This window comes from Alosa sapidissima, chromosome 2 (assembly GCF_018492685.1).
Source record: "Alosa sapidissima isolate fAloSap1 chromosome 2, fAloSap1.pri, whole genome shotgun sequence".
Lineage (NCBI taxonomy): Eukaryota > Metazoa > Chordata > Actinopteri > Clupeiformes > Clupeidae > Alosa > Alosa sapidissima.
Window position 1 is genome coordinate 34,525,199 of NC_055958.1, and position 25,000 is coordinate 34,550,198.

The 25,000-nt window shown below is 43.8% G+C and overlaps 2 protein-coding genes and 1 long non-coding RNA gene across 3 annotated transcripts in view; 1 reads left to right on the forward strand and 2 right to left on the reverse strand.

Annotated features, from left to right (window-relative positions):
• LOC121693030 (zinc-binding protein A33-like) overlaps positions 1-4,399 on the reverse strand; it is a 10,731-nt gene extending 6,332 nt beyond the window's left edge. Inside the window, exons 1-3 of the mRNA XM_042072174.1 lie at positions 3,713-4,399; positions 1,348-1,443; positions 961-1,191 (exon numbers count right to left, since the gene is read on the reverse strand). Coding sequence (XP_041928108.1) covers positions 961-1,191; positions 1,348-1,443; positions 3,713-4,108 — 723 coding nt within the window. The 5' untranslated portion in view covers positions 4,109-4,399. The remainder of the gene's footprint in view (positions 1-960; positions 1,192-1,347; positions 1,444-3,712) is intronic.
• The window catches only part of LOC121693431, a 103,707-nt gene extending 86,908 nt beyond the window's left edge, over positions 1-16,799 (forward strand). Inside the window, exon 3 of the long non-coding RNA XR_006025500.1 lies at positions 16,563-16,799. This is a non-coding gene — a long non-coding RNA (uncharacterized LOC121693431). The remainder of the gene's footprint in view (positions 1-16,562) is intronic.
• LOC121693097 (zinc-binding protein A33-like) overlaps positions 1-23,785 on the reverse strand; it is a 30,369-nt gene extending 6,584 nt beyond the window's left edge. The window contains exons 1-6 of the mRNA XM_042072286.1: positions 23,133-23,785; positions 21,842-21,937; positions 21,461-21,691; positions 18,314-18,336; positions 18,127-18,245; positions 14,373-15,480 (exon numbers count right to left, since the gene is read on the reverse strand). Coding sequence (XP_041928220.1) covers positions 14,936-15,480; positions 18,127-18,245; positions 18,314-18,336; positions 21,461-21,691; positions 21,842-21,937; positions 23,133-23,528 — 1,410 coding nt within the window. The 5' untranslated portion in view covers positions 23,529-23,785 and the 3' untranslated portion in view covers positions 14,373-14,935. The remainder of the gene's footprint in view (positions 1-14,372; positions 15,481-18,126; positions 18,246-18,313; positions 18,337-21,460; positions 21,692-21,841; positions 21,938-23,132) is intronic.
• Positions 23,786-25,000: the final 1,215 nt, after the last annotated feature.

Consider the following 25,000-nt stretch of genomic DNA (forward strand, 5'->3'; position numbering starts at 1 on the left):
CACCAGACTCACTCAGGAGCTACAGTAGAACTACAGCAGCCTGATATCACCAGACTCACTCAGGGGCTACAGAACTACAGCAGCCTGATATCACCAGACTCACTCAGGGGCTTGAAAACGGCTACGCTACAGTAGAATTAGTGCACCTTCTGCCATAGCATCCTTAAATGTGCTCATGGGATTAAATGTTACAACATGGCCTTGTGGTAACACATTAGGGTGTTAGGTTGAATGTGTCCCTGTTATGTGCTGTGAGAATCTGTCTCTCACTCGTTCTTTCTTGTTCTCTCGCTCTTTCTTTCGTTGTCTCTCTCTCTCATTGGTTCCTCCTTAGAGCACTCCATCCTGGCGGCCTCATCTTACTTATCTGTACTTATCTGTGTACTCTTCAAGCGGGATTCACATTGCACGTGCAAACGGCAGCGCTGCACTATGGAACATATTATTTTCAATGGCTTGCGTGCGCAAGAACTGGTCAGCCGCTGTGCTGAGCAACCTAGTGGCGAGTGAAGTGCATGCCGTGAAGCCCCCTTTATGGTTGCAGGTACTCCCATAGCTGCAAGGTCATTCAAGTGAAGGTGTCACTGTTCTCTCACTCTCTCTCTTCCTCTCTCTCTCTCTCTCTTTCTATCTCTCTCTTTCTCATTCTGTTCATTCAGACCATGTTGTTTTTTCCACTTACCCGTATAGTGTTCCTGCTCTCCTGTCTAGAATCCCCTCAAATGAGAACATTGCCTCACACCATATCATCAGCACATAACAGATTATTGAGGCAAACATGGCCGAATGGGGGTGGGTGGCACTGGCAGGACACCTCAACAAAACAGCCAGATGTGCTATTGTTAGATTATCACTGGACTTAGAGTTGTAAATTTAACACCCTTACAGCCAGATGTGCTATTGTTAAATTATCACTGGACTTAGAGTTAGACACCCTTACAGACAGTGGATGGTTCCTACCTGCAGGAATGTGATGTCATCAGCTCCCATCTCCTCTTCTATGGCTCTGATTGTGTCTGAAAGAGATGAGATCTCTCTGCTCATCTTCTCAATCTTCTCCTTCATCATCTGACTCTTCTGCTCCTCTTCCTCCCTCAGTGCAGCTATCCTGGCTGCCTCTTCATCTCGTAGAAACTGGTGAAGCTTCTCAAACTCCTCCTTGATCTGCTTTTCTGTGTTCTGGGTTTGAGTCTGAATAAGATTGTATGACAAAATCATTTATTCAATTTGACTACAGGTATGAGAAGACGTTTCAGTAACGTTGAAATGTTCCTTAACTTTAAATGATTTACTGATAACATAATTAGACAATTATGCTTCTTTATTACATGATGCTGCATGTCTAACCTTAACATGAGCTGCTGTTTGGTCACAGATGAGTTTGACTTCTTCAAAGGTCTTCAGTTTCTTCTGTAAGGGCTGCAGTTTGATCTTGAGCTCTTCCTGAAAACAATGATCAACACTACTTTAGACTTGCCTACACCACACTACACTCTGCACTATAAACCAAGTTGCTTAATTTGTAAGGAGTCTAGGGTGAGGGTGGTGTGAGTGTGTGTGTGTGTGTGTGGGGGGGGGGGGGTCTATGCAAATACTGCATATTGCATAGAAGAGAGACATAGAGGCAACATGGAGGCTACTACAAAGTGTACTAAAAAAAAACGTTGGGTCACAATTAAACCATCATCATCACTTTGTTGTTGGTAATGACTATGACTATAAGAGACATTGGGAGTGGAAGTGGTGATTTGGAGGGATTTGAGGGCTTCCTTAAGTTTGCTGCTGTATTCTCAGTGAGAGTCAGAGTGGGAGTGTTGAGCACAGAGGAACCAGCCCACTGGGGAAAAGCCCACAACGCCCAACACACAAAACAGCAGACACCGCCATCTACTGTTATATTAAAGGAACTGCAGTACCTCCTGCCATGAATCATCCACACTGGATAGGCTCACTGTATTACTTTATGTCCAGGGTAAATATCAAGATTTGTTGTTGTTAACCCTTATAAGGTGTTCGGGTCTGTGGGACCCGTTTTCAGTTTTTAGCTTAATAAAAATGATACAAATAATTATTTTTTTAAACTAAGATTCATTGGCCTTGGCTCATTTTCTGTGAGGAACATAAATCAGAAAACATTTTCAATGAACCCCCCCTGCATACCCCCCCTTCACATTTATATTACACACAGGATGTTCGGGTCCACTGGACCTGGAACTAGTTAAAGTGTGGAAAGGTTCTGTGTGTGTGTGTGTCAGTGTGTCAGAGGGTTTTGATTGTGATGCAGAGCAAATAGTTTCAGAAAGTGAGGATAACATTTCTGAAAAGAGTCCGACACTGAGTTTGAAGAGGAGGATAAGCATCAGCCAGCTCCGAAATGTAAAAGAGCCTCAGGACTAGATCAGCAGCCAGGACAAGCCTGCGAGCAGCCAGCCCCAGGACCATCCCGTGAGCAGCCAGGACCAGCCCGCAAGCAGCTAGCCCCAGGACCATCCCGTGAACAGCCAGGACCAGTCCGCAAGCAGCCAGGACCAGCTTGTGAGCAGCCGGGACCAGCTCGCAAGCAGCCAGGACCAGCCTGTGAGCAGCCGGGACCAGCCTGCAAGCAGCCAGCCCCAGGACCAGCCCGCAAGCAGCTAGCCCCAGGACCATCCCGTGAGCAGCCAGCCCCAGGACCATCCCGTGAGCAGCTAGCCGTAGGACTAGCCCGTCAGCCTACATCGAAACGCGAGCGAACCTCAGGACCAGCCCGCCAGCAGCCAGCCCCAGGACCGGCCAATAAGCAGCAAGCCACAGGACCAGCTCATCAGTCAGCTTCAAAACGCAAGCAGGCCTCAGGGCCAGACCGTGAGCAGCCAGCCATAGAACCAGCCTGCATGTCAGCCAGCTCCAAAACACAAGCGAACCTCTGGACCAGCCCGCCAGCAGCCAGCCCCAGGACCAGCCGATGAGCAGCAAGCCACAGGACCAGCCGTTGAGCAGCCAGCCATAGAACCAGCCATTGAGCAGCCAGACATTGGACTAGACTGTCAGCAGCTTGCAAATGACAACATATGGATGTCAAAAAATGGTAGAATTTAATGATCTTCCTGCTCAAGAAATTAACTGCCATGAACTGGCTTGGCTGCCAATGTGATTCGGATGCTACCAGGACCTAAACGCTTGGCAGCCACTCATGCACAAGACATCAATTCTTCTTTTTACCTTTTCATGCCATCCCCTTTCAAAAAATACATATGCAATACACACACAGTGACTATACCACACTCATGTGTGGTATAGTCTGGTATAAAATTGCCGTGTTCAATGGCTTCAATGTGTTGTTCAGACAGATGTTATTGAGTTGCTTCATTTGTACAATTGTTGATTATTTTCCAGTTATGCCCGTTTTATGATGCATTTCCTTATTTTGTTATATTTCAATACAAAAATAAACAAAAACGAGTGGCACTTCTATTCACAATTGTGATTTAACCAAGGTAAAGGCAACACATTTAACATATGTGTTGTTTATATTATTTGCAATTGGGATGAAGTAATCATCTAGTCAGTATTTAAAAAAAATAAAGTTTGATTATGTTGAATTAAAAGGCCTAAAATACAATGGGTCCACTAGACCCAGCAGCACCTCCTGTGTAACAAAAAAATGAACACCCTATGAGGGTTAATCTAGAGTACTACAGTACAGTGTCATATATCAGAGTAAGATTCTTACCTTACGGTCAATTGCTGCTTCATCTATGGGACTGATGGTGTGATTTTTATGTTTCCTAGAGTCTCTACACACCAGACACACAGGCTGCTTATCCTCCAGACAGAATAGCTTGAGTTTCTCACTGTGCAGACTGCAGAGCACCACAGACCCTGCTGAAGCTCTCTGACTTCTCTCCTGTAAGAAGGTCTCACACAGGTTCCTTAATGCCATGTTAAGGGGATATTCTTCTTTTGAGCACTTCCTCCTGCAGTAGGGACATTCTCTGTGTCCTTTACTCTCCCAGAACTGCTGCAGACAGGTTTTACACACACTGTGAGTGCAGGTCAACAACACGGGATCCTTGAAGATGTCACAGCACACAGCACATGTGAGATCCTCTTCCAGTTTAGAAGCCATTTTTTGTCTCCACACTAAACTCTCTCTCCTCTGAAAGCAATTTCACCAGCTTCACTTTCACTTTCAGCAGCAGCCTGAGAGTTTGAGTCCGTCTGTCAAAAGAATTGCACTCACCACAAGATTGTTCAGGCTTACAAGTTTAACTTTAACACAAACTGTTTTCCTCATTAGACAAAACACTGTATTTCAAAATGTTTCTAACAAAAGTATCCCACATCGGTCTGCCTAGCAAAGAATAGAGAACCAACCCGTCATTCAACTTTACTTCCTGCTCTGGTGCCTGTCAGACAGAGGGAGGGACTATTGCAAAGAAGGATTCTGATTGGCCAGCCTTATTCTTGGCAGACCAAATTCCCCTATCACACCTACCTCAGACTCCATTGGAGTTCAGGTCAAAGTCAGTTGTGATCGTGAACTGTACCTGCAGAGACACATAGACTGACCCCAGATCAGTGGATTAGGCTCTCTACATGAAAGTTCAGTTTAACAGTAGGCAGGCAAGACTTTCCATGTGTGATTTGTGCAAATAACTAGCGAACATGATGAAACTACAGTAATAACCTGGGACACATGCACACACAACAATGTATTATTAATGTCAAAAAATAATCTTACTCACTGGTAAGATATGAAGTCAAGACATAGGACATTATCCTACATAATTGTCATTCAATGCAGACATGCACTAGACACATACCATAATGCTCTTTTCATGAGATTTGTTTGTTTTTAAATCACACACACACAAGGTTTGAGTAAATTATTGATCTGTTCCGATCTAAAATATAACACTATGCAAAGGCAATTAGGAAATATGGTTATGGTTATGGCAGACAACTTCATCCAAAGTGACTTATCATAACAAGAGATATGAATAAGCATGGAAAGTGAATATTACCAAGCTAGAGAATGGGCAAGCAAATTAAATGTGTTTTTTAACCGATTTGATGCTGCCCCCCCTTTCATCCCAAACCCAGTTCACCAGAGTCCAGACCAGTTGGTGCTACTTCCCCCCGTCTCCCTCCACTGGGACCCCACTGTCACCAGTTACAAACCCCCCCTCCCCCCCACACGCACACACACACACACACACACACTACCCCCTTACACTATATGCACCCCCCCCCCCCCCCCACACACACACACACACACATACACTACCCCCTTACACTATATGCATCCCCCCCCCACACACACACACACACTACCCTACCCCCTTACACTATATGCACCCCCCCCCCCCACACACACACACACACACACACACACACACACACACTACCCCCTTACACTATATGGCAGAGGAATCGATGCTCTCTCCCACCGTCCAGCCTTCATGAGTCTCGCCACAGCCCCCCTCTCCCCAGCCTCTCCATAACAGCAGAACAGGGGAGAGATGTGCTTAGGAACACAAAAGCAGGAAAGGCTACGGGCCCTGGTGGTATCAGCTCCAGGCTGCTCAGGGACTGTGCAGATCAACTCTGCAGGGTTTTTGCACACGTATTTAACTTTAGCATCAGGCTGGAGAAGGTCCCAACCCCGTGGAAGACCTCCTGTGTGGTTCCTGTTCCCAAGACGGCGCACGATAAGGAGCCCAACCAGTTCAGGCCAGTAGCTCTGACATCCCATCTAATGAAGAGCATGGAGGGGATCCTTCCCATCTGATGAAGAGCATGGAGAGGAGCATGGAGAGAATCATTCCCATCTGATGAAGAGCATGGAGGGGATCCTTCCACCTTCGATGCCTGGTGAGCAGTGAGATGGACCCACTCCAGTTCACATAGTGACCATGTGTTGGCGTGGAGGACGTGATCATCTTCCTGCTCCACGGTCCCTCTCTCACCTGGAGAACACTGGGGGCTCTGTGAGAGTTGTGTTGTTTACTTCTCCAGTGCTTTCAACACAATTCAGCAGCACTGTTGAGGATGAAGATGGAAAGAGGTGGGTGGACTGGGACCTGGCTGCATGTACTGTAACACCACCGACTACCTCACTAACAGACAGCAGTATGTGAGACTACGTGACTGTGAGCCGGGTGTGGTAATTTGCAGCACAGGGGTCCCACAAGGTACAGTACAGTCCCCCTTTCTCCTCACCTTGTACAAATCGAACTTCAGATACCACACTGTCTAAAGTAAATCTTTGGTTCAGTGTAAAGAAATTGAAGTAATCAATCACATTGGCTATTCAACAATGACTCAACATTTAAAAAAACAATCAGTTTAAACTTATTCTTAAAGGAGAATTCCGGTGTGATATTGACCTAAAGTGTATTGAAACATGATGTGTGAACGTATGTGTCATAGCCCATCTCGGCTTGTCCCCTGCACTCCAAAATCTGGCGCTAGTTAGCTGGAAATGCATGGATTCCAGTTTCTTCCAGTAACAGCAACTGAAATCCATGCATTTCCACTGAATTATTTTTGGAATCTGATCCCTTATCATACCTGTTCATTCTTACTCGTTGCTCGACTTATCGTGACTAAATTCAAGATGGCTGCAAACGCTAAACTTCGTGAAGATACTGTCTGTATAAATCGTCTTGTAAGTAAACTACCAGTGCTTTTTCAAAGTTCTCAATGTCTCGCTGAACGTTTGTCAGACTGACCTAAGATTTCGTGTGTGGCTCGCGCGTGGCACAAAGGTGTGCACTCACGATTTTGAAGATTTTTGAATGCATATTTCAAAATATGCTAGGACTTTTATCACTGCACTGCACTGTTTCCAAGGGGACCAGTTTCAGGGGAGCTCCACCCCTTGGATCGTGCACTGACAGTAGCTAGGTCTCACTTTGATGATCAGCCGCTTGTGGGTTAAGATCACGCCATCAATCAAACACGGGTATGTAGTGACCACTCAAAATAAAAGTATGTGCAATAAACTGAGGCTTCGAATAGCATTAGGAAGTTATTCAGTAAGCTATACACATTTAGCCTTAACTCAAAACAGTTGTTAGGCTTATGTCATTCTGATCTGTAGAAATGTCACATGCAGCTATGCCTAAATTTATTACACATGTAGCCTATTAAAGGCCACATTAATTATAGGCTAATATATTATAATATTCAGTAGCCTATTCATTATTGAATGCTTAGCTGGAATGATGTTTCCCTATCATCCTATTTTTAAAGCAGGCATACCTGTGGGCATGTAATTGAGCTATGGGTTTTCTTCAGGAATGGCATGTTTGAACGGGCATTGCACTAGTCTTTTTAACTGGCCCAATTTAAAAATACGGCTTGTCTTCATTCATTCAATGTAAATAATCAATTCTCATCAACCTGAAATAATTACTCCATGCAAACCAATTTTAGAAGTTTGAAGGTTATAGCAAACAAATTATTTGAAATGGCCTCAATTAAAATAAAAAATAATTAATCATTACTTGAAATGTATTAAAAAAATACATATAAACAATCATTTAAATATGTTTGATAAATGACACACTATTACAAAAATGTTATATATTCTAAATGTATTTGATTGTGTTGAATAATCATCTCATATGATATAAAATATTGTTAGCACAATACAAAAAGAAAATATTTACAATTTTACATGTTTCTTCAAATGATTTACTTTTTACAGTGACCACCATTATTTGCACCACTGAACATTCAGGGAGTGGAGATTGTGGTGGTATCAGTCTACAAATAATGTACCTGGGTGTTCACCTGGACTGGGCACACAACATAGATGCCCTATACAAGAAGGACCAGAGTTGTCTCCAGCTACTTAGAAGACTGAGGTCTTTCAGTGTGTGCAGGCCACTGGTAAGAACTTTTTACGACTCAGTTGTAGCTTCTGCACTTTTTTTATGCCGTGGTCTGTTGGGGAAGTGAGAGCTCTGAGAGGGACAGAAAGAGGCTAAACAAGCTGGTGAGGGGCGCTGGCTCTGTTATTGGCTGCTCTCTGGACTCCATTGAGGTGGTGGGTAAGAGTTGGATGTTGGATCATCCATCACGGCCAATTCTACTCTCCCCCTGTACGGGCCAGTGCTAAGCAGCTCTTTTAGCAACAGACTGCTGCACCCATCTTGTAAGAAGGAACACTACCGCCACCATCATGAAGCGCTGCATTGTTATACCACCGTCATGAAGCACTGCACTGTTATACCACCATCATGAAGCACTGCACTCTTATTATTTAGACTCTATAATACCACCATCATGAAGTGCTGCACTGTTATTATTTAAACTCTGTCTGTACTATTCTATTATTTTCTACATTTTATTTTGTTATTAATTTAATTTAATAATTGTTTAATATATTTATTAAAGTTTTATCTTATCTTATAATGTCAGTGTATGGAAAGTGAATATTACCGACTTGATTAAGCTTAATATGGGAATATGAAAATCCAGCACTGCATCAACCACATTTATTGGCACCCCTGGTAAAGATAAGTAAAATACAAAACTATCATCTCTTGGTGTTTATCTGAGTTTCACAATAAAACCCAAGAGGAAAAGTCCCGTCTTGAAGGGAAGCAAATGTATTCTGAGAAGAAAAAGTAGAAATATAAATCTATATAAATTTAAAATATAAATATGGGTGTCAGCTGCACATAGAAGTGTGTGTGTGTGTGTGTGTGTGTGTGTGTGTGTGTGTGTGTGTGTGTGAGTCAAGTGACATATTATGGGATGGGGGACCATATGGGCGTCTGTGAGCTGCACACAGAGGCAGCTGAGGACCAGCGGGGGACGAGGGTGATGTGGGGACCTGGACACAACATGGGGCCTGATCAACCTGGACACAACATGGGGCCTGATCAACCTAGACACAACATGGGGCCTGATTAACTGATCAGCCTGAACACAACATGGGGCCTGATCAACCTGGACACAACATGGGGCCTGATCAACTGATCAACCTGGACACAACATGGGGCCTGATCAACCTGGACACAACATGGGGCCTGATCAACCTGGACACAACATGGGGCCTGATCAACCTGGACACAACATGGGGCTTGATCAACCTGGACACAACATGGGGCTTGATCAACCTGGACACAACATGGGGCCTGATCAACCTATCATGGACACAACATGGGGCCTGATCAACCTGGACACAACATGGGGCCTGATCAACCTGGACACAACATGGGGCCTGATCAACCTATAGGTGTCGTCATGAGTGTGCCGTCACTTGCCCCACACATCAGTGCCGACACAAAGACACAAAGTTTATTAAACCTGCATATACTATAAAAACATATTTCTTGAAAAGTTTCCCTCATGGTCTAATGGCTTAAACGTATCTTTACACCTACTTCTTTATTTTTGAAATTGGCCTCCATCTTGCCCCGCCCCCTCTCCATGCCCTGTTCCTGCTGCTGCAGCTGATTGGCTCTTGTTCTCCCTCAAGTGGACCCACTCAGCGGTGGCAAAGTGCTGTGTGGAGTTGTACTGAAAACAATGGAATCTGATGCAGTCGGACATGGAAAGTCCAGTGCAGCACACTCACATCACAACAGCGCTCATGTGTGGAGGCCTTTACAGCCTCTCAGCACACTCACATGACCACTCATGTGTGGAGGCCTTTACAGCCTCTCCAGTGCAGCACACTCACATCACAACAGCTCTCATGTGTGGAGGCCTTTACAGCGTCTCCAGTGCAGCACACTCACATCAGCTCTCATGTGTGGAGGCCTTTACAGCCTCTCCAGTGCAGCACACTCACATCACAACAGCGCTCATGTGTGGAGGCCTTTACAGCCTCTCCAGTGCAGCACACTCACATCACATCAGCACTCATGTGTGGAGGCCTTTACAGCCTCTCCAGTGCAGCACACTCACATCACATCAGCACTCATGTGTGGAGGCCTTTACAGCCTCTCCAGTGCAGCACACTCACATCACATCAGCACTCATGTGTGGAGGCCTTTACAGCCTCTCAGCACACTCACATCACATCAGCACTCATGTGTGGAGGCCTTTACAGCCTCTCCAGTGCAGCACACTCACATCACAACAGCGCTCATGTGTGGAGGCCTTTACAGCCTCTCAGCACACTCACAAGAGCGCTCATGTGTGGAGGCCTTTACAGCCTCTCCAGTGCAGCACACTCACATCACAACAGCGCTCATGTGTGGAGGCCTTTACAGCCTCTCAGCACACTCACATCACATCAGCACTCATGTGTGGAGGCCTTTACAGCCTCTCCAGTGCAGCACACTCACATCACATCAGCTCTCATATGTAGAGGCCTTTACAGCCTCTCCAGTGCAGCACACTCACATCAGCACTCATGTGTGGAGGCCTTTACAGCCTCTCCAGTGCAGCACACTCACATCAGCACTCATGTGTGGAGGCCTTTACAGCCTCTCCAGTGCAGCACACTCACATCACATCAGCACTCATATGTAGAGGCCTTTACAGCCTCTCCAGTGCAGCACACTCACATCAGCACTCATGTGTGGAGGCCTTTACAGCCTCTCCAGTGCAGCACACTCACATCACATCAGCACTCATGTGTGGAGGCCTTTACAGCCTCTCCAGTGCAGCACACTCACATCACATCAGCACTCATATGTAGAGGCCTTTACAGCCTCTCCAGTGCAGCACACTCACATCAGCACTCATGTGTGGAGGCCTTTACAGCCTCTCCAGTGCACCGTTTGTCACTTTCTTTTACAAAGCAGGTGAAATTGATTCCCAACTGGACAGATTAATATCCCTGAAGTTTAATTGACTTGGTGTTATAATGTGATGATTAAGTCAAGTGTTCCCTTTATTGTTTGAGCAGTGTAGGCTACATAGTGCACAAAATGCCTCCAGTCCCCCTTTCAATGAAAGCAAATGCAGCTTACGTCTTTCTAGCACAACATCATGCCCAGAATGTGTAATGCCCAGAATGTGTAATGCCCAGAATGTGTAATGCCCAGAATTTATAATGCCCAGAATGTGTAATGCCCAGAATGTGTAATGCCCAGAATTTATAATGACCAGAATGTGTAATGCCCAGAATGTATAATGACCAGAATGTGTAATGACCAGAATGTATAATGACCAGAATGTATAATGCCCAGAATGTATAATGACCAGAATTTATAATGACCAGAATGTGTAATGCCCAGAATGTATAATGACCAGAATGTATAATGCCCAGAATGTATGACCAGAATGTATAATGCCCAGAATGTATAATGCCCAGAATGTGTAATGCCCAGAATGTATAATGCCTAGAATGTATAATGACCAGAATGTATAATGCCCAGAATGTGTAATGCCCAGAATGTGTAATGCCCAGAATGTGTAATGCATCCAAAGTACATCACTTGGAGGTTTTCTTTCCTATTTTTTCGTACAGCACTGACTGAGGAACCAACAAAAACATTATTTTCTTCACTTGACAGTAGATGAGATGACATTGGCATATTATAATATATAACAAAGGCACCCATGCATAATTTGTCTTAACCTTTGCAAACTAACCACATTGTAAGTAAGGAAACAATGAATATAAATACATAAATTGAAAACAATAAACAAGTTTGACGAAGCCCTTTCTCACAATAATAGTTCATGGCAGACACTTATAAACTGACCGAATAATATGTCAACAACTCCATTTTGCCAGTCTTTCTTGAAGGAGGATTAGCCATTTAACCATGAAACGCCTACACTAAACATTGTCTCAAAAGGGTTTTAAAATGCCCCAAATCACTTTAAAAAAATCACCCTGACGGGTAATGACAAAAACATATTGACTCATAAATCTAGATGACGCAGTCAGGCATAACTATGTGCACCATCAACATATGTCATGTACAATGCACAACTAAAGATCAAAGTACAGTAGGATTAGTTTTTTTTTTTTACATTTTCCCAGAATTGTTGTGAGAATTGCTTTAAAAAAGCTTAAACTGTTTACCATGTTGTTAGTCGCTTTGGCTAAAAATGCGTCAACCAAATGTAATGTAATGTAGTCAAAACTGTACAATCTATCTCTTACCTCTATAATTACATATCCTATTTAGGATTAAACCCTAATTCAGTTTCTGCCTCCTGAGTCTTTCTGGTGGAGTAAGTAGACATAAAGAACACTGTACCTGATCACCGTGATCCACACGTCTGAGTGTTCTGAATCCTGTAACAATGTGACAGACAATCGTGGAGGCGAGCAATAAAGCAACTGCGACCTCTCTCAGATTTGTACTCTCACATCTGACTTCATCAAGTGAATTCTTATGTTGTAAAAGTCAAGGTTTATATAAACAAAGGTACTTCCTCCACCCACTTCTCTTTTCACTTTGTCATGGTCAGAGCCTAAAAAGGTCATTCAAAAACTTAAAGGGTCATTCAAAACCATTCTTTGACGTTTGAGATCCAGCCCTGGACTATACTCCCCTGACAAGCTGAAAGTCTATCTGCAGCAGGGTGACCCCTAAAGTCTTCAATTTCCAGTTATTTTGATAGTGAGTGTCCATCTAGTGAACTACATCACTGAGTGTCCATCTAATGAACTACATCACTGAGTTTCCATCTAGTCTAGTGAACTACATCACTGAGTGTCCATCTAGTCTAATGAACTACATCACTGAGTGTCCATAATGAACTACATCGCTGAGTGTCCATCTAGTGAACTACATCACTGAGTGTCCATCTAGTGAACTACATCACTGAGTGTCCATCTAAAGAACTACATCACTGAGTGTCCATCTAAAGAACTACATCACTGAGTGTCCATCTAGTGAACTACTTCAGTGAGTGTCCACCTACATCACTGAGTGTCCATCTAGTGAACTACATCACTGAGCTACATCACTGAGTGTCCATCTAGTGAACTGCATCAGTGAGTGTCCATCTAGTGAACTACATCACTGAGTGGTGAACTACATCACTGAGTGTCCATCTAATGAACTACATCACTGAGTGTCCATCTAGTGAACTACATCACTGAGTGGTGAACTACATCACTGAGTGTCCATCTAATGAACTACATCACTGATTGTCCATCTAACTACATCACTGAGTGTCCATCTAAAGAACTACATCACTGAGTGTCCATCTAACGAACTACATCACTGAGTGTCCATCTAGCGAACTACATCACTGAGTGTCCACCTAATGAACTCCATCTAGTGAACTACATCACTGAGTGTCCATCTAATGAACTACATCACTGAGTGTCCATCTAAAGAACTACATCACTGAGTGTCCATCTAGCGAACTACATCAATGAGTGTCCATCTAATGAACTACATCACTGAGTGTCCATCTAATGAACTATATCACTGATTGTCCATCTAACTACATCACTGAGTGTCCATCTAAAGAACTACATCACTGAGTGTCCATCTAATGAACTACATCCCTGATCACATCACAGATCCTATACGGCACACACTCTTTTGAACACACATTACTACACTTGATTCATCAATTCAATTCCATTATTATTCTGCTACAACTGTGCTGTGGATGTGAAGACTCACTCAGTACATTTCCTCTGATTACTGGGTGTGAAGACTCACTCAGTACATTCTCTCTGATCACTGGGTGTGAAGACTCACTCAGTACATTTCCTCTGATCACTGGGTGTGAAGATTCTCAACAAAATTTGTTGCAAGAACATCATTTGTTTTGTGTTCTGAGTGGAAACACTGTGGAAGATGCCACCAGAAACATTCCCTCACCCTCTCAATCCTTTTGAAATATCATCTATGGAGTTTATACATTTGCAAACTCTGTATGACACTCTGTATGACAGAGCTTGTAAATGTCTCACAGAGATAAATGTATCACAAGTATGAACACATGACTTATGGGACTCCTACAAATACTGATTTGGTTTTAATCACTGATGAATTCCTTATGAAGACATATTAAAGTAATGAAGAAAAGTAGTCAATCTGACATTGTATCAGTGTATATTATGAATAAAAACATCATTATTGTATTATGTTGATATGTCCATAAATTATCTCTCTGTGTAATGGTGATGATCTGGGTCCTGGTATCAGTAATGTTGTTTAATGTCTCTGTGGAAAACTCAGTTCTTTTTGGTTATTCATCCCTCACATCAAGTTTGTTTTCAGTAGTCCAAACCTTACTGCTCTAAATTACAGCTTTCATCTGGTTATAAAGACAGACACTTACAACGACAATACATACATGACATTTGATTTGATTCATGTAATAATCAGTCTTGACTAGTGCAGGAGTTTGTGTTTACTGCAGTGCTCTCAGTCTCCATTGTGCTGTTTAATCTCCAGCATTTCTGACCTCAGATCAGACAGCAGCAGGACCAGCTGCACCTGTGCTGTGTTGCTGCTCTGCTACTGGAAACCTCACAGGTGAGGAGCATGTAGTTACACAATAACCACCACTAGATGGCAGTATTCATACTGAGACTTTCACAAGCCCCTACAGGAAAGTGACATCCCTAAACAATTCATACAAATATTATATACAGGTGTGCACAGAATAGGCCTAATACACCAATCAAAAAAAAAATAACAAATATATTTTAGTTTAATGCATATAGCCAAATAGTCAGCACTGTCACAGTTTGTAGTTTGTGTTCCAACAATGGCCACCAGATGGCCCTCTAAATGAGCTAAATTCGAAAATTCCAAAAAATGGGCAATGTAGAAATACCAGGATAGTGTAATAAATGGCATCTTATTTTAGAGGATACTCAACATAGAACATCAGACAATTCAATTCTGAACTAAATTAAAGTAGCCAGAAAACGATGCCTCACAGGTCAGATATCAGATTGACTGCAGTTACTGTGTGAGTGACTCATGACTGAACCCCACATGCCTCCATCCATCTCTGCATGTGGGCTCTTGTTCAGACAGAGACAGTTTCTGCTCTAACTGGGCTGCTCTACTGACACAGAGGCCTTCACTGCTACAATACTCAGAGGAGACACCCTACCACCATTAAAGTATGGAAACACTCTCTCAGTGAAAGTGTGTGTGAGAGTGTGTAGGTGTGTGTTATTATCAGGGTCAGAGAATGACAGCTCTCCTCTGTCCCAGTCCAGCTGCACTCTGATCCTCTGGAGTTTCTGCTGCTTCACTGTGAGGGGAGTGGAGGGCTGTGGTGCAGCACGTGCTCCATATTTACCATCGTTATACCACACAAACCACCGTCCACTCATGGAGGTAAAGTCTCCCTTCCTCTGGAGAGACTCTGTCATCACACCCACACTCCACCGTGTGTTCTCTCCAACCTCCACATCCCAGCAGTGAGTCCCTGAGTTAAAGCCCTCAGAGCCCAGGACACTGGCAGCCCAATCAAATCTCTCTGGGTTATCAGGAAGCTGCCGTCTCTCATCACCACGTCTCACACTGGTCAGATCCTCAGACAGGTGGAGTTGTTGGTGTGCAGTGTTGGGATCCAGAGTCACAGGAGCTGCAGAGAGAAAGAACACACACATGAGCTGAACACGGAGTGATGTGTGATGAGGATGTGAATGATGGTCATTTTTAATAGTAATAATAATAAGCTTTATTTGTATAGCACCTTTCATACACAGAATGCAGCTCAAAGTGCTTTACATTTGAAGCATGTAACACAATAATAGTCAGTCAGTCATTATCAATCACTTTTCTTCATTGCTGGGGCTGTTTATGATCCACTCAGCAACATATCAAAAATATAGAAAATGACGTCATAAGACTGGCAGCCTTAACCCTCTTACCCCCCACAAGCACGCCATATGGCAACTGTGGCAAGGAAAAACTCCCATATTCCAGGAAGAAACCTTGAGCAGAACCTGACTTAATAGGGGGAGCCCATCTGCTTCTGGCTGGCTGCGCCCTCCAATAGTAGCAGATGTAGAATAATTTGAAAAAGTAGTCTACAGGATAAGATGAGTTAACTAAAAGCTTTCCTGTACAGGTATGTTTTCAGATCTTTTTTTAAAAATAGTTACTGAACTCGCCTGCTTGATGTACAGAGGCAGGGTGTTCCATAGTTTGGGGGCATAATGGATAAAAGCAGCTTCTCCACTTTGTTTGTGGAGCACTTTGGGTACGATTAAAAGATTAGAATTGGATGATCTAAGTTTCCTTTGTGGTTGATAAGATATTAAAAGCTCAGAGATATATGAAGGTGCTATGCCATTCAGAGCTTTGTAAGTAATTAACATAACCTTAAAATCAATTCTATAGGAAATAGGGAGCCAGTGCAGTTCAGCCAACACAGGGGTGATGTGTTCTCTCTTCTTAGTCTTAGTTAAAAGTCTAGCCGCAGAGTTCTGTATGAGTGCCAATTTTTTTAGGTGTTTTTTGGGAAGACCATTGCAGTAGTCTAACATGCTAGTGATAAAGCCGTGAATTAGTTTTTCTGCATCTTGTTGGGTTAAAACGGGCCGCACTTTGGCAATGTTTCTCAAGTGGAAATAGGCTGTCTGAGTAACTTTACTGATATGGGGCTTAAAACTTAACTCTGCATCTAAGATGACACCGAGGCTTGTTACTTTTGGTACTTAGTGGTGTTACCAAGTGTAATGGCAGGAGAAGTAGTAACAGTGAAATGCTCTTTAGTCATCAGGATGAAGGATCACAGCTGTACAGGAGTGTACTCACAGGAGAGGGATGTTAGTGGAAGGGAGGATCATCACTGACCATTCTCATGCATTTATATCCCTCTTCCTCTTTATATCTCTCTTCATCCCTCCATCCATCCATCTGTCTCTTGATGCTTATGATAGTGTGTGTGTGTGTGTGTCTGTGTGTGTGTGTTCGCGTGTGGTGTTCTAGTGTGTGTGTGGTGTTCTGGTGTGTGTGTGTGTGTGTGTGTGTGTGTGTGTCTGTGTGTGTGTGTGTTCGCGTGTGGTGTTCTAGTGTGTGTGTTTGTGTGTGTGTGTGAGTGTGTGTGTGTGTGTGTCTGTGTGTGTGTGTTCGCGTGTGGTGTTCTAGTGTGTGTGTGGTGTTCTGGTGTGTGTGTGTGTGTGTCTGTGTGTGTGTGTCTGTGTGTGTGTGTTCGCGTGTGGTGTTCTAGTGTGTGTGGTGTTCTGGTGTGTGTGTGTGTGTATGTGTGTGTGTGCTTGAGTGTGTGTGTGTGTGTGTTTGTGTGCGTGTCTGTGTGTGTGTGTGTGTTGTGTGTGTGTGTCTGTGTGTGTGTGTTCGCGTGTGGTGTTCTAGTGTGTGTGTGGTGTTCTAGTGTGTGTGTGTGTTGTGTGTGTGTGTGTGTCTGTGTGTGCGCGTGTGTGGTGTTCTAGTGTGTGTGTGGTGTTCTGGTGTGTGTGTGTGTTTGTGGTGTGCTAGTGTGTGTGTGTGTTTGTGGTGTGCTAGTGTGTGTGTGTGTGAGTGTGTGTGTGTGTTGTGTGTGTGTGAAAGAGTATGCATACTCAACCTCCCCCTCTACCTCTGGGTTTCTACATCACACTATTCTAAGGCATTGATAGAGTGCATACTCAACCCCCCCCCCCCCCCCTACCCCCTACCTCTGTGTTTCTATATCACACTATTCTAAGGCATTGATAGAGTGCATACTCAACCGTAGTGACAGCGCTCCGTCACACTGCCCCCCCCCTTCAGAAAGTGCCCATGTGCTTCATGCACACCAGCGTCCCTCACACATCCACCAGCCGTACTTCTCCCATTCCAGGGTGCCCCACACACTAGTGCTTCACCCATCGCTCACACAGGGTCAACCAGAGGGTCCCTCATACGGCTCACACATTGGCCACGCCTCCGATGACCTCACAGCCAGCCCCCCCACTTCTGACACCATGTGTAGCAAAGGAAGAGAGCAGTGACCCCACCCTGTCTCAAACCCGGGTGTCCAGGGTACTAAACCTGCAGACTCACCGCAACCCCAGAACCAGGTTCCTTAGTATGGAGGTCAGACTCAGAGTTCATACTCAACCGTAGTGTCGGCGCTCCGTCACAGGCAGTTTGCATGATGCGACACGCACGCACGCACGCATGCATGTATACATATACGTACACACACACACACACACACACACACACACACACACACACAAACACAGAGTCGGTCCCATTTCCATGATTGCAAGGTGTGTGTTAAAAACAGTAGGTTACTCACTGTACTGAACAGTCTCCTGCATCTTCTCCCAGACTCTGAACTTCAGGTTGCCCAGGTGCTTTGCCACATTGATCAGAGCTCCTGAAACCCTCTCTGGATCCTGCAGTGTGCACTGGGCTCTGGAATAACATTCAGGAGTCAGTGCTGCTGTGGGTTTGGGTTCAGAACCACAGAGAAGATCACTCACCTTTCCACTGTGCTCTTGTAGTTCTGGAAAATAACAAAAGAGAAATTAGGTTAAACATTATTGGTATTTTTGTACGGTGGACACTAACATCTTATTGATATTTCATTAAAATGGTTCATGATTAATGTTGAGTGTTTTAAACTGAATTCCACAAGTATTTGTGTTTTGTAAATGACTGACAAGTTGATAAGTACATAAGTATACTCTTTTGATCACTCAGCACACAGTGAACACACAGTGAGGTGAAGCACACACTAATGCCTGCTACAACACTACTAGTGCCTGCTACAACAGCGGCACTGAGTCAGTGAGGGGTTAGGTGCCTTGCAAGGGCACTTCAGCCGTGCCTACTGGTCGGGGTTCGAACCAGCAACCCTCCGGTTACAAGTCTGAAGCACTAACCAGTAGGCCACAGCTGCCCCATACATGATAGATAGCTAGCATAATGAAAAGACCTGCAGATGAAAGTTTAGGTTTATTCCTCCAAGGTCTTACATTGATCAAATAACATCCCCTTCCTTACATCATAAAACACACACACACACACACACACACACACACACACACACACACACACACACACACACACACACACACAGGTATGTCTTCATATGGCACTGCACCGATGTCAGAACTATTCTTTCCTTGATGATCGCACCATGTCTACTTTATTGATTATGGCTACATGTAGCAGGATGCCAATGGCCTGATGTGGTATCAAACAAACTAGTGCAGAAGGGTCAGTGTGCATATGATGTGGCATCAAACACACTCTACCTGTAGTGAAGAAGTGTCAGTGTGCATATGATGAGGGGGTTTGACATAAGCTGCTTTAATGGTGTGTGTAGCTTTGTCTGAGCTTGTTTGGATGTGCATAATGACTCTTACTTGTCCAACTCCAACCAAATCAAAGAACTCATCAGCTCCCAGCTGTAGCAGGGATTAGTGTGTGTGTGTGTGCTTCACCTCACTGTGTGTTCACTGTGTGCTGAGTGTGTTTCACTAATTGGGATAAATGCAGAGACCAAATTTCCCTCACGAGATCAAAAGACCATAACCAATCTGCATCACCCACAACCCCACCTGCACTCATAACCAATCTGCATCACCCACAACCCCACCTGCACTCATAACCAATCTGCATCACCCACAACCCCACCTGCATTCATAACCAATCTGCATCACCCATAACCAATCTGCATCACCCACAACCCCACCTGCATTCATAACCAATCTGCATCACCCACAACCCCACCTGCATTCATAACCAATCTGCATCACCCACAACCCCACCTGCATTCATAACCAATCTGCTGAAATGGTGTTTCAAATACCTCAGACTCACCCTGGACAATAAACTAATCAACACACTGACATCCATAAACGCTGCCAACAGAGACTGTCTGTTGTCCCCAAACTCAAAGTCCTTTCTGTTGCCCCCCCGTCACCTGCTACTGCTGTACCAGATCATATCCAACCCATTCTACTCTACTGCTCCCCCTGCTGCTTCAATATGCTAACTGCAGCCAATAAAAACAAACTCATGCATCATACGTCACACACATTGGTCTCCCCTCCTCCAACCTATCAGACCTCAACAGTAAGGCCACCAATCACAGAGCACGGAGCGCCTGCACATGAGCCCAGTCCCCCCTCAACCCCTTCTCCACCAATCACAGAGCACCTGCACATGAGCCCAGTCCCCCCTCCACACGGCTCCCATCAGGGGAAGATACAGCAGCGTGATATCACCAGACTCTCTCAGGGGCTACAGTAGAACTACAGCAGCCTGATATCACCAGACTCACTCAGGGGCTACAGTAGAACTACAGCAGCCTGATATCACCAGACTCACTCAGGGGCTACAGAACTACAGCAGCCTGATATCACCAGACTCACTCAGGGGCTACAGTAGAACTACAGCAGCCTGATATCACCAGACTCACTCAGGGGCTTGGCCTCGAAAGAGCTACACTACAGTAGAAGTGTTCTGCCTTCTGCCATAGCATGCCTAAATGAGCTTCCTGGTTGTACCTGTTGTGTGTGTGTGTGTGTGTGTGTGTGTGTGTGTGTGTGTGTGTGTTGCTCTTCTCCCATCTTATTATGTTCCTGCTCTCCTCTAGAATCATCTCACACCATATCAACAGCACACTCAATCTGAGACCACTGACACAAAACCGGCAGAATGAGTCCAAAGATGACATCACACATCAGGATAATGGAATGGGGTGGGTGGCATGGGCAGGTCACCTCAACTAAACAGCCAGATGTGCTATTGTTCAATTATCACTGGACTTAGAGATCTAACACCCTTACAGCCAGATGTGCTATTGTTAAATTATCATTGGACTTAGAGTTAGAGATCTAACACCCTTACAGCCAGATGTGCTATTGTTAAATTATCACTGGACTTAATGGAGAATTCCGGTGTGATATTGACCTAAAGTGTGTTGAAACATGATACCGAGTGTGAACGTATGTCTCATAGCCCATCTCGGCTTGTCCCCTGCACTCCAAAATCTGGCGCTAGTTAGCCGATGCTACCAACAGCTTTTTCAATGGTGGTGCTTCGGCATCGGGCTAGCCATGCAAATAAATCACTGTTTTACACCATTTACGAGGCTCAATGTATCTCCACACTTCATTGGTAGACTTCCGAGGGCCCTTACATTTAAAACGAGACATTGAGAACTTTGAAAAAGCACTGGTAGTTTACTTACAAGACGATTTATGCAGACAGTATCTTCACGAAGTTTAGCGTTTGCAGCCATCTTGAATTTAGTCACGATAAGTCGAGCGACAAGTAAGAATGAACAGGTATGATAAGGGATCAGATTCCAAAAATAATTCAGTGGAAATGCATGGATTCCAGTTGCTGCTACTGGAAGAAACTGGAATCCATGGTGTAAAACAGTGATTTATTTGCATGGCTAGCCCGATGCCGAAGCACCACCATTGAAAAAGCTGTTGATAGCATCGGCTAACTAGCGCCAGATTTTGGAGTGCAGGGGACAAGCCGAGATGGGCTATGAGACATACGTTCACACTCGGTATCATGTTTCAACACACTTTAGGTCAATATCACACCGGAATTCTCCTTTAAGAGTTAGAGATCCAACACCCTTACAGACAGTGAATGGTTCCTACCTGCAGGAATGTGATGTCATCAGCTCCCATCTTCTCTTCTATTGCTCTGATTTTGTCTGAAAGAGATGAGATCTCTCTGCTCATCTTCTCAATCTTCTTCTTCATCATCTGACTCTTCTGCTCCTCTTCCTCCCTCAGTGCAGCTATCCTGGCTGCTTCTTCATCTTGTAGAAACTGGTGAAGCTCCAAAAACACCTTTGTGATCTGCCTCTCTGTGGTCTGGCTTTGAGTCTAAATAAGATTACATGACAAAATCATTAATTCAATTTAACTATAGGCAGATATTTCAGTTATGTTGAAATGATCCTTGACTTTAAATAATTTACTGATAACATAATTAGACAATGATGCTTCTTTATTAGATGATGTTGCATTTCTCACCTTAACATGAGCTGCTGTTTGGTCACAGATGAGTTTGACTTCTTTAAAGGTCTTCATTTTCTTCTGTAGGGGCTGCAGTTTGATCTTGAGCTCTTCCTGGAAAGAATGAACAACACTACTTTAGACTTGCCTACACCACACTAGGCACTGCTTCATTTGAGTCTGGGAGTGGGGGTGGTGTGTATGTGTGTGTGTGTGTGTGGGGGGGGGGTATATGCAGATACTGGATATTGCATAGTTGAGAGACATGGAATCAACATGGGGCTACCACAAAGTGTACTCTAGTGTAGATAAAGTAGACACTGTACGATGTAACATGGAGGCTGCCACTAAGTGTACTCTAGATGAAGTAGATACTGTATGATGTAACATGGGGGCTACCACTAAGTGTACTCTAGATGAAGTAGATACTGATGGAACATGTAGGCTACCACTAAGTGTGCTCTAGATGAAGTAGATACTGATGTAACATGGAGGCTACCACTAAGTGTACTCTAGATGATACTGCATGATGTAACATGGAGGCTATCACTAAGTGTACTCTAGATGAGATACTGCACAAGTGAAGAGACCCATAACAAAGATATTGGCAGAGGATAAATGGAGAAATTTACATATTTTCCTATAAAATGTTGGTACACAATTTCACTATTAAACCATCATCATCATTTTGTTGGTAAGGACTATGACTATAAGAGACATTGGGAGTAGAAGTGGTGATTTGGTGGGATTTGAGGGCTTCCTTAAGTTTGCTGCTGTATTCTCAGTGAGAGTTAGCCTGGGTGTTCCCATGCTGCCTTGCGCGCGATCTGATTCACGCTGCTAAGGCAGCCTGGAGACCATGGAGCAAATTTTCGCCTGAGATAGGGAACCAATCACAGAACAGGGGGGAAAGCAAGACGATGATGAGCTATGCACAGACGCATTTGATAGACATCCGTGGCACCCAATAAACGGATCTGGGCATTTTTTTTCAAATACGAGAAAATGAACGTTTGGTTCCCAGACCACGCGTCTCATTGAGAAGTGGTGGCGCTAGCCAGGCTAGCGGAGAGTGGGAGTGTTGATCATGGAGGAACCAGCGCGGTAATGCCCACAACCCCCAACACACAAAAGAGCAGACGCCGCCATCTACTGTTATATTAAAGGAACTGCAGTACCTACCTCCTGCCATCCACACTGGATATAGGCTCACTGTATTACTTTATGTCCAGGGTAAAGAGATCAAGATTTGTTGTTGTTAATCTAGAGTACTACAGTACAGTATCATATATCAGAGTAAGATCCTTACCTTACGGTCAAGTGCTGCTTCATCTATTGGGCTGAAGTTGTGATTTTTATGTTTCTTAGAGTCTCGACACACCACACACACAGGCTGTTTATCCTCCAGACAGAAGAGCTTGAGTTTCTCACTGTGCAGACTGCAGAGCACCTCAGACCCTGCTGAAGCTCTCTGACTTCCCTCCTGTAAGAAGGTCTCACACAGGTTCCTTAACGCCATGTTAGTAGGATATAAATCCTTTGAGCACTTCCTCCTGCAGTAGGGACATTCTCTGTGTCCTTTACTCTCCCAGAACTGCTGCAAACAGGCTTTACACACACTGTGAGCACAGGATAAAATGACGGGATCCTTGAAGATATCACAGCACACAGCACAAGTGAGATCCTCTTCAAGTTTAGAAGCCATTTTGTCTCTACACCAAACTGTCTCCTCTCTGAATGCAGCTTTACTCTCACTTTCAGCAGTTTCAAGTCAGTTTCTCTGAAGAATTCTACTCACCACAAGAAGTTCAGCCTCACAAGTTTCCCGTTTTACCCAAATTATTATCCGTATTGGTCTAAACACTGTATTTTATGATTCTGGATTCTAATGAAAGTGTCCCACAGCCCTTCTAGCAAAGAACAGACAACCAACCTGTCCCACAACTTCGTTTCCTCCTCTGGAACAGGGTTCCGATTGGTCAGCCTTACTTGCCAGACTAGTTCCCTGAGTTCCACTGACGTTCAGGCTAAAATTCCATTTGTGGGTGTGAACTGTACCTGCCACGTATATCTTCCTCACATCACATTTATCACATTGGCTTTCTATCACATTTATCACCTTGGTTTTCTATCACATTTATCACCTTGGTTTTCTATCACATTTATCACATTGGTTTTCTATCACATTTATCACCTTGGTTTTCTATCACATTTATCACCTTGGTTTTCTATCACATTTATCACCTTGGTTTTCTATCACATTTATCACATTGGTTTTCTATCACATTTATCACCTTGGTTTTCTATCACATTTATCACATTGGTTTTCTATCACATTTATCACCTTGGTTTTCTCATTACTCTAAGGATATTATGAAAGTATTCCTCATGAGAGCGTCTAGTGGGGATACTACACAGACCTCTCCACACCTCTAGCAGATCTAAGGAACTGGGCATGGAGGCACATTTCCTGGTCTGGTTTATGACTCTCTTAATGGCCGATACTCATTCATATGTAGCATGATATAAGATAGCAGATTTCTGGCCACAAATATTATATTTATTTGAGGTGTACATGACTCCATTAGAGAGCATGTTAATGTGTTCTGATGTTCTGTGTACTGATCTTGTGTGCTTGATGTTCACACAGACCATATAACAAAGAGATTTGGATCAAAGTTCAGACACACACACACACACACACACACACACACACCGAGTTTGCGGTTCATTTGCATTATTAATATAACATCGTATTTTGTCATTTTTGGCGAAGACATGCATTCTGTTAGGGATATTGAACATATTGAACATTCTCTAACCATCGTGATTTCGAATTGGTGCAGTTTTCAGCACAAAAACTTTTATTCTTTTCATGGAGAGCACTGCTCTATGCTGTTCTATGGTGCTTTCTGCCTCTTAGTTGCGCACGCATGTTTTCGTGACGTTGCATAGAAATCCATGTATAGTTATGAGTACATAAAACGATGATGAGAATACATTGACATTGTAAAGGTTTAATAATAAAGTTAAATTGTTCTCTAAGATGCCCAAACTTAAAATGTCTGGACTGTGTGATATTTTAAAGAGAGAGCATGAAAAGAAACACGAAAATATACATAAAATATACACATACATACACATTTTATAAAATAATTTAATAAAAAAACACATGCC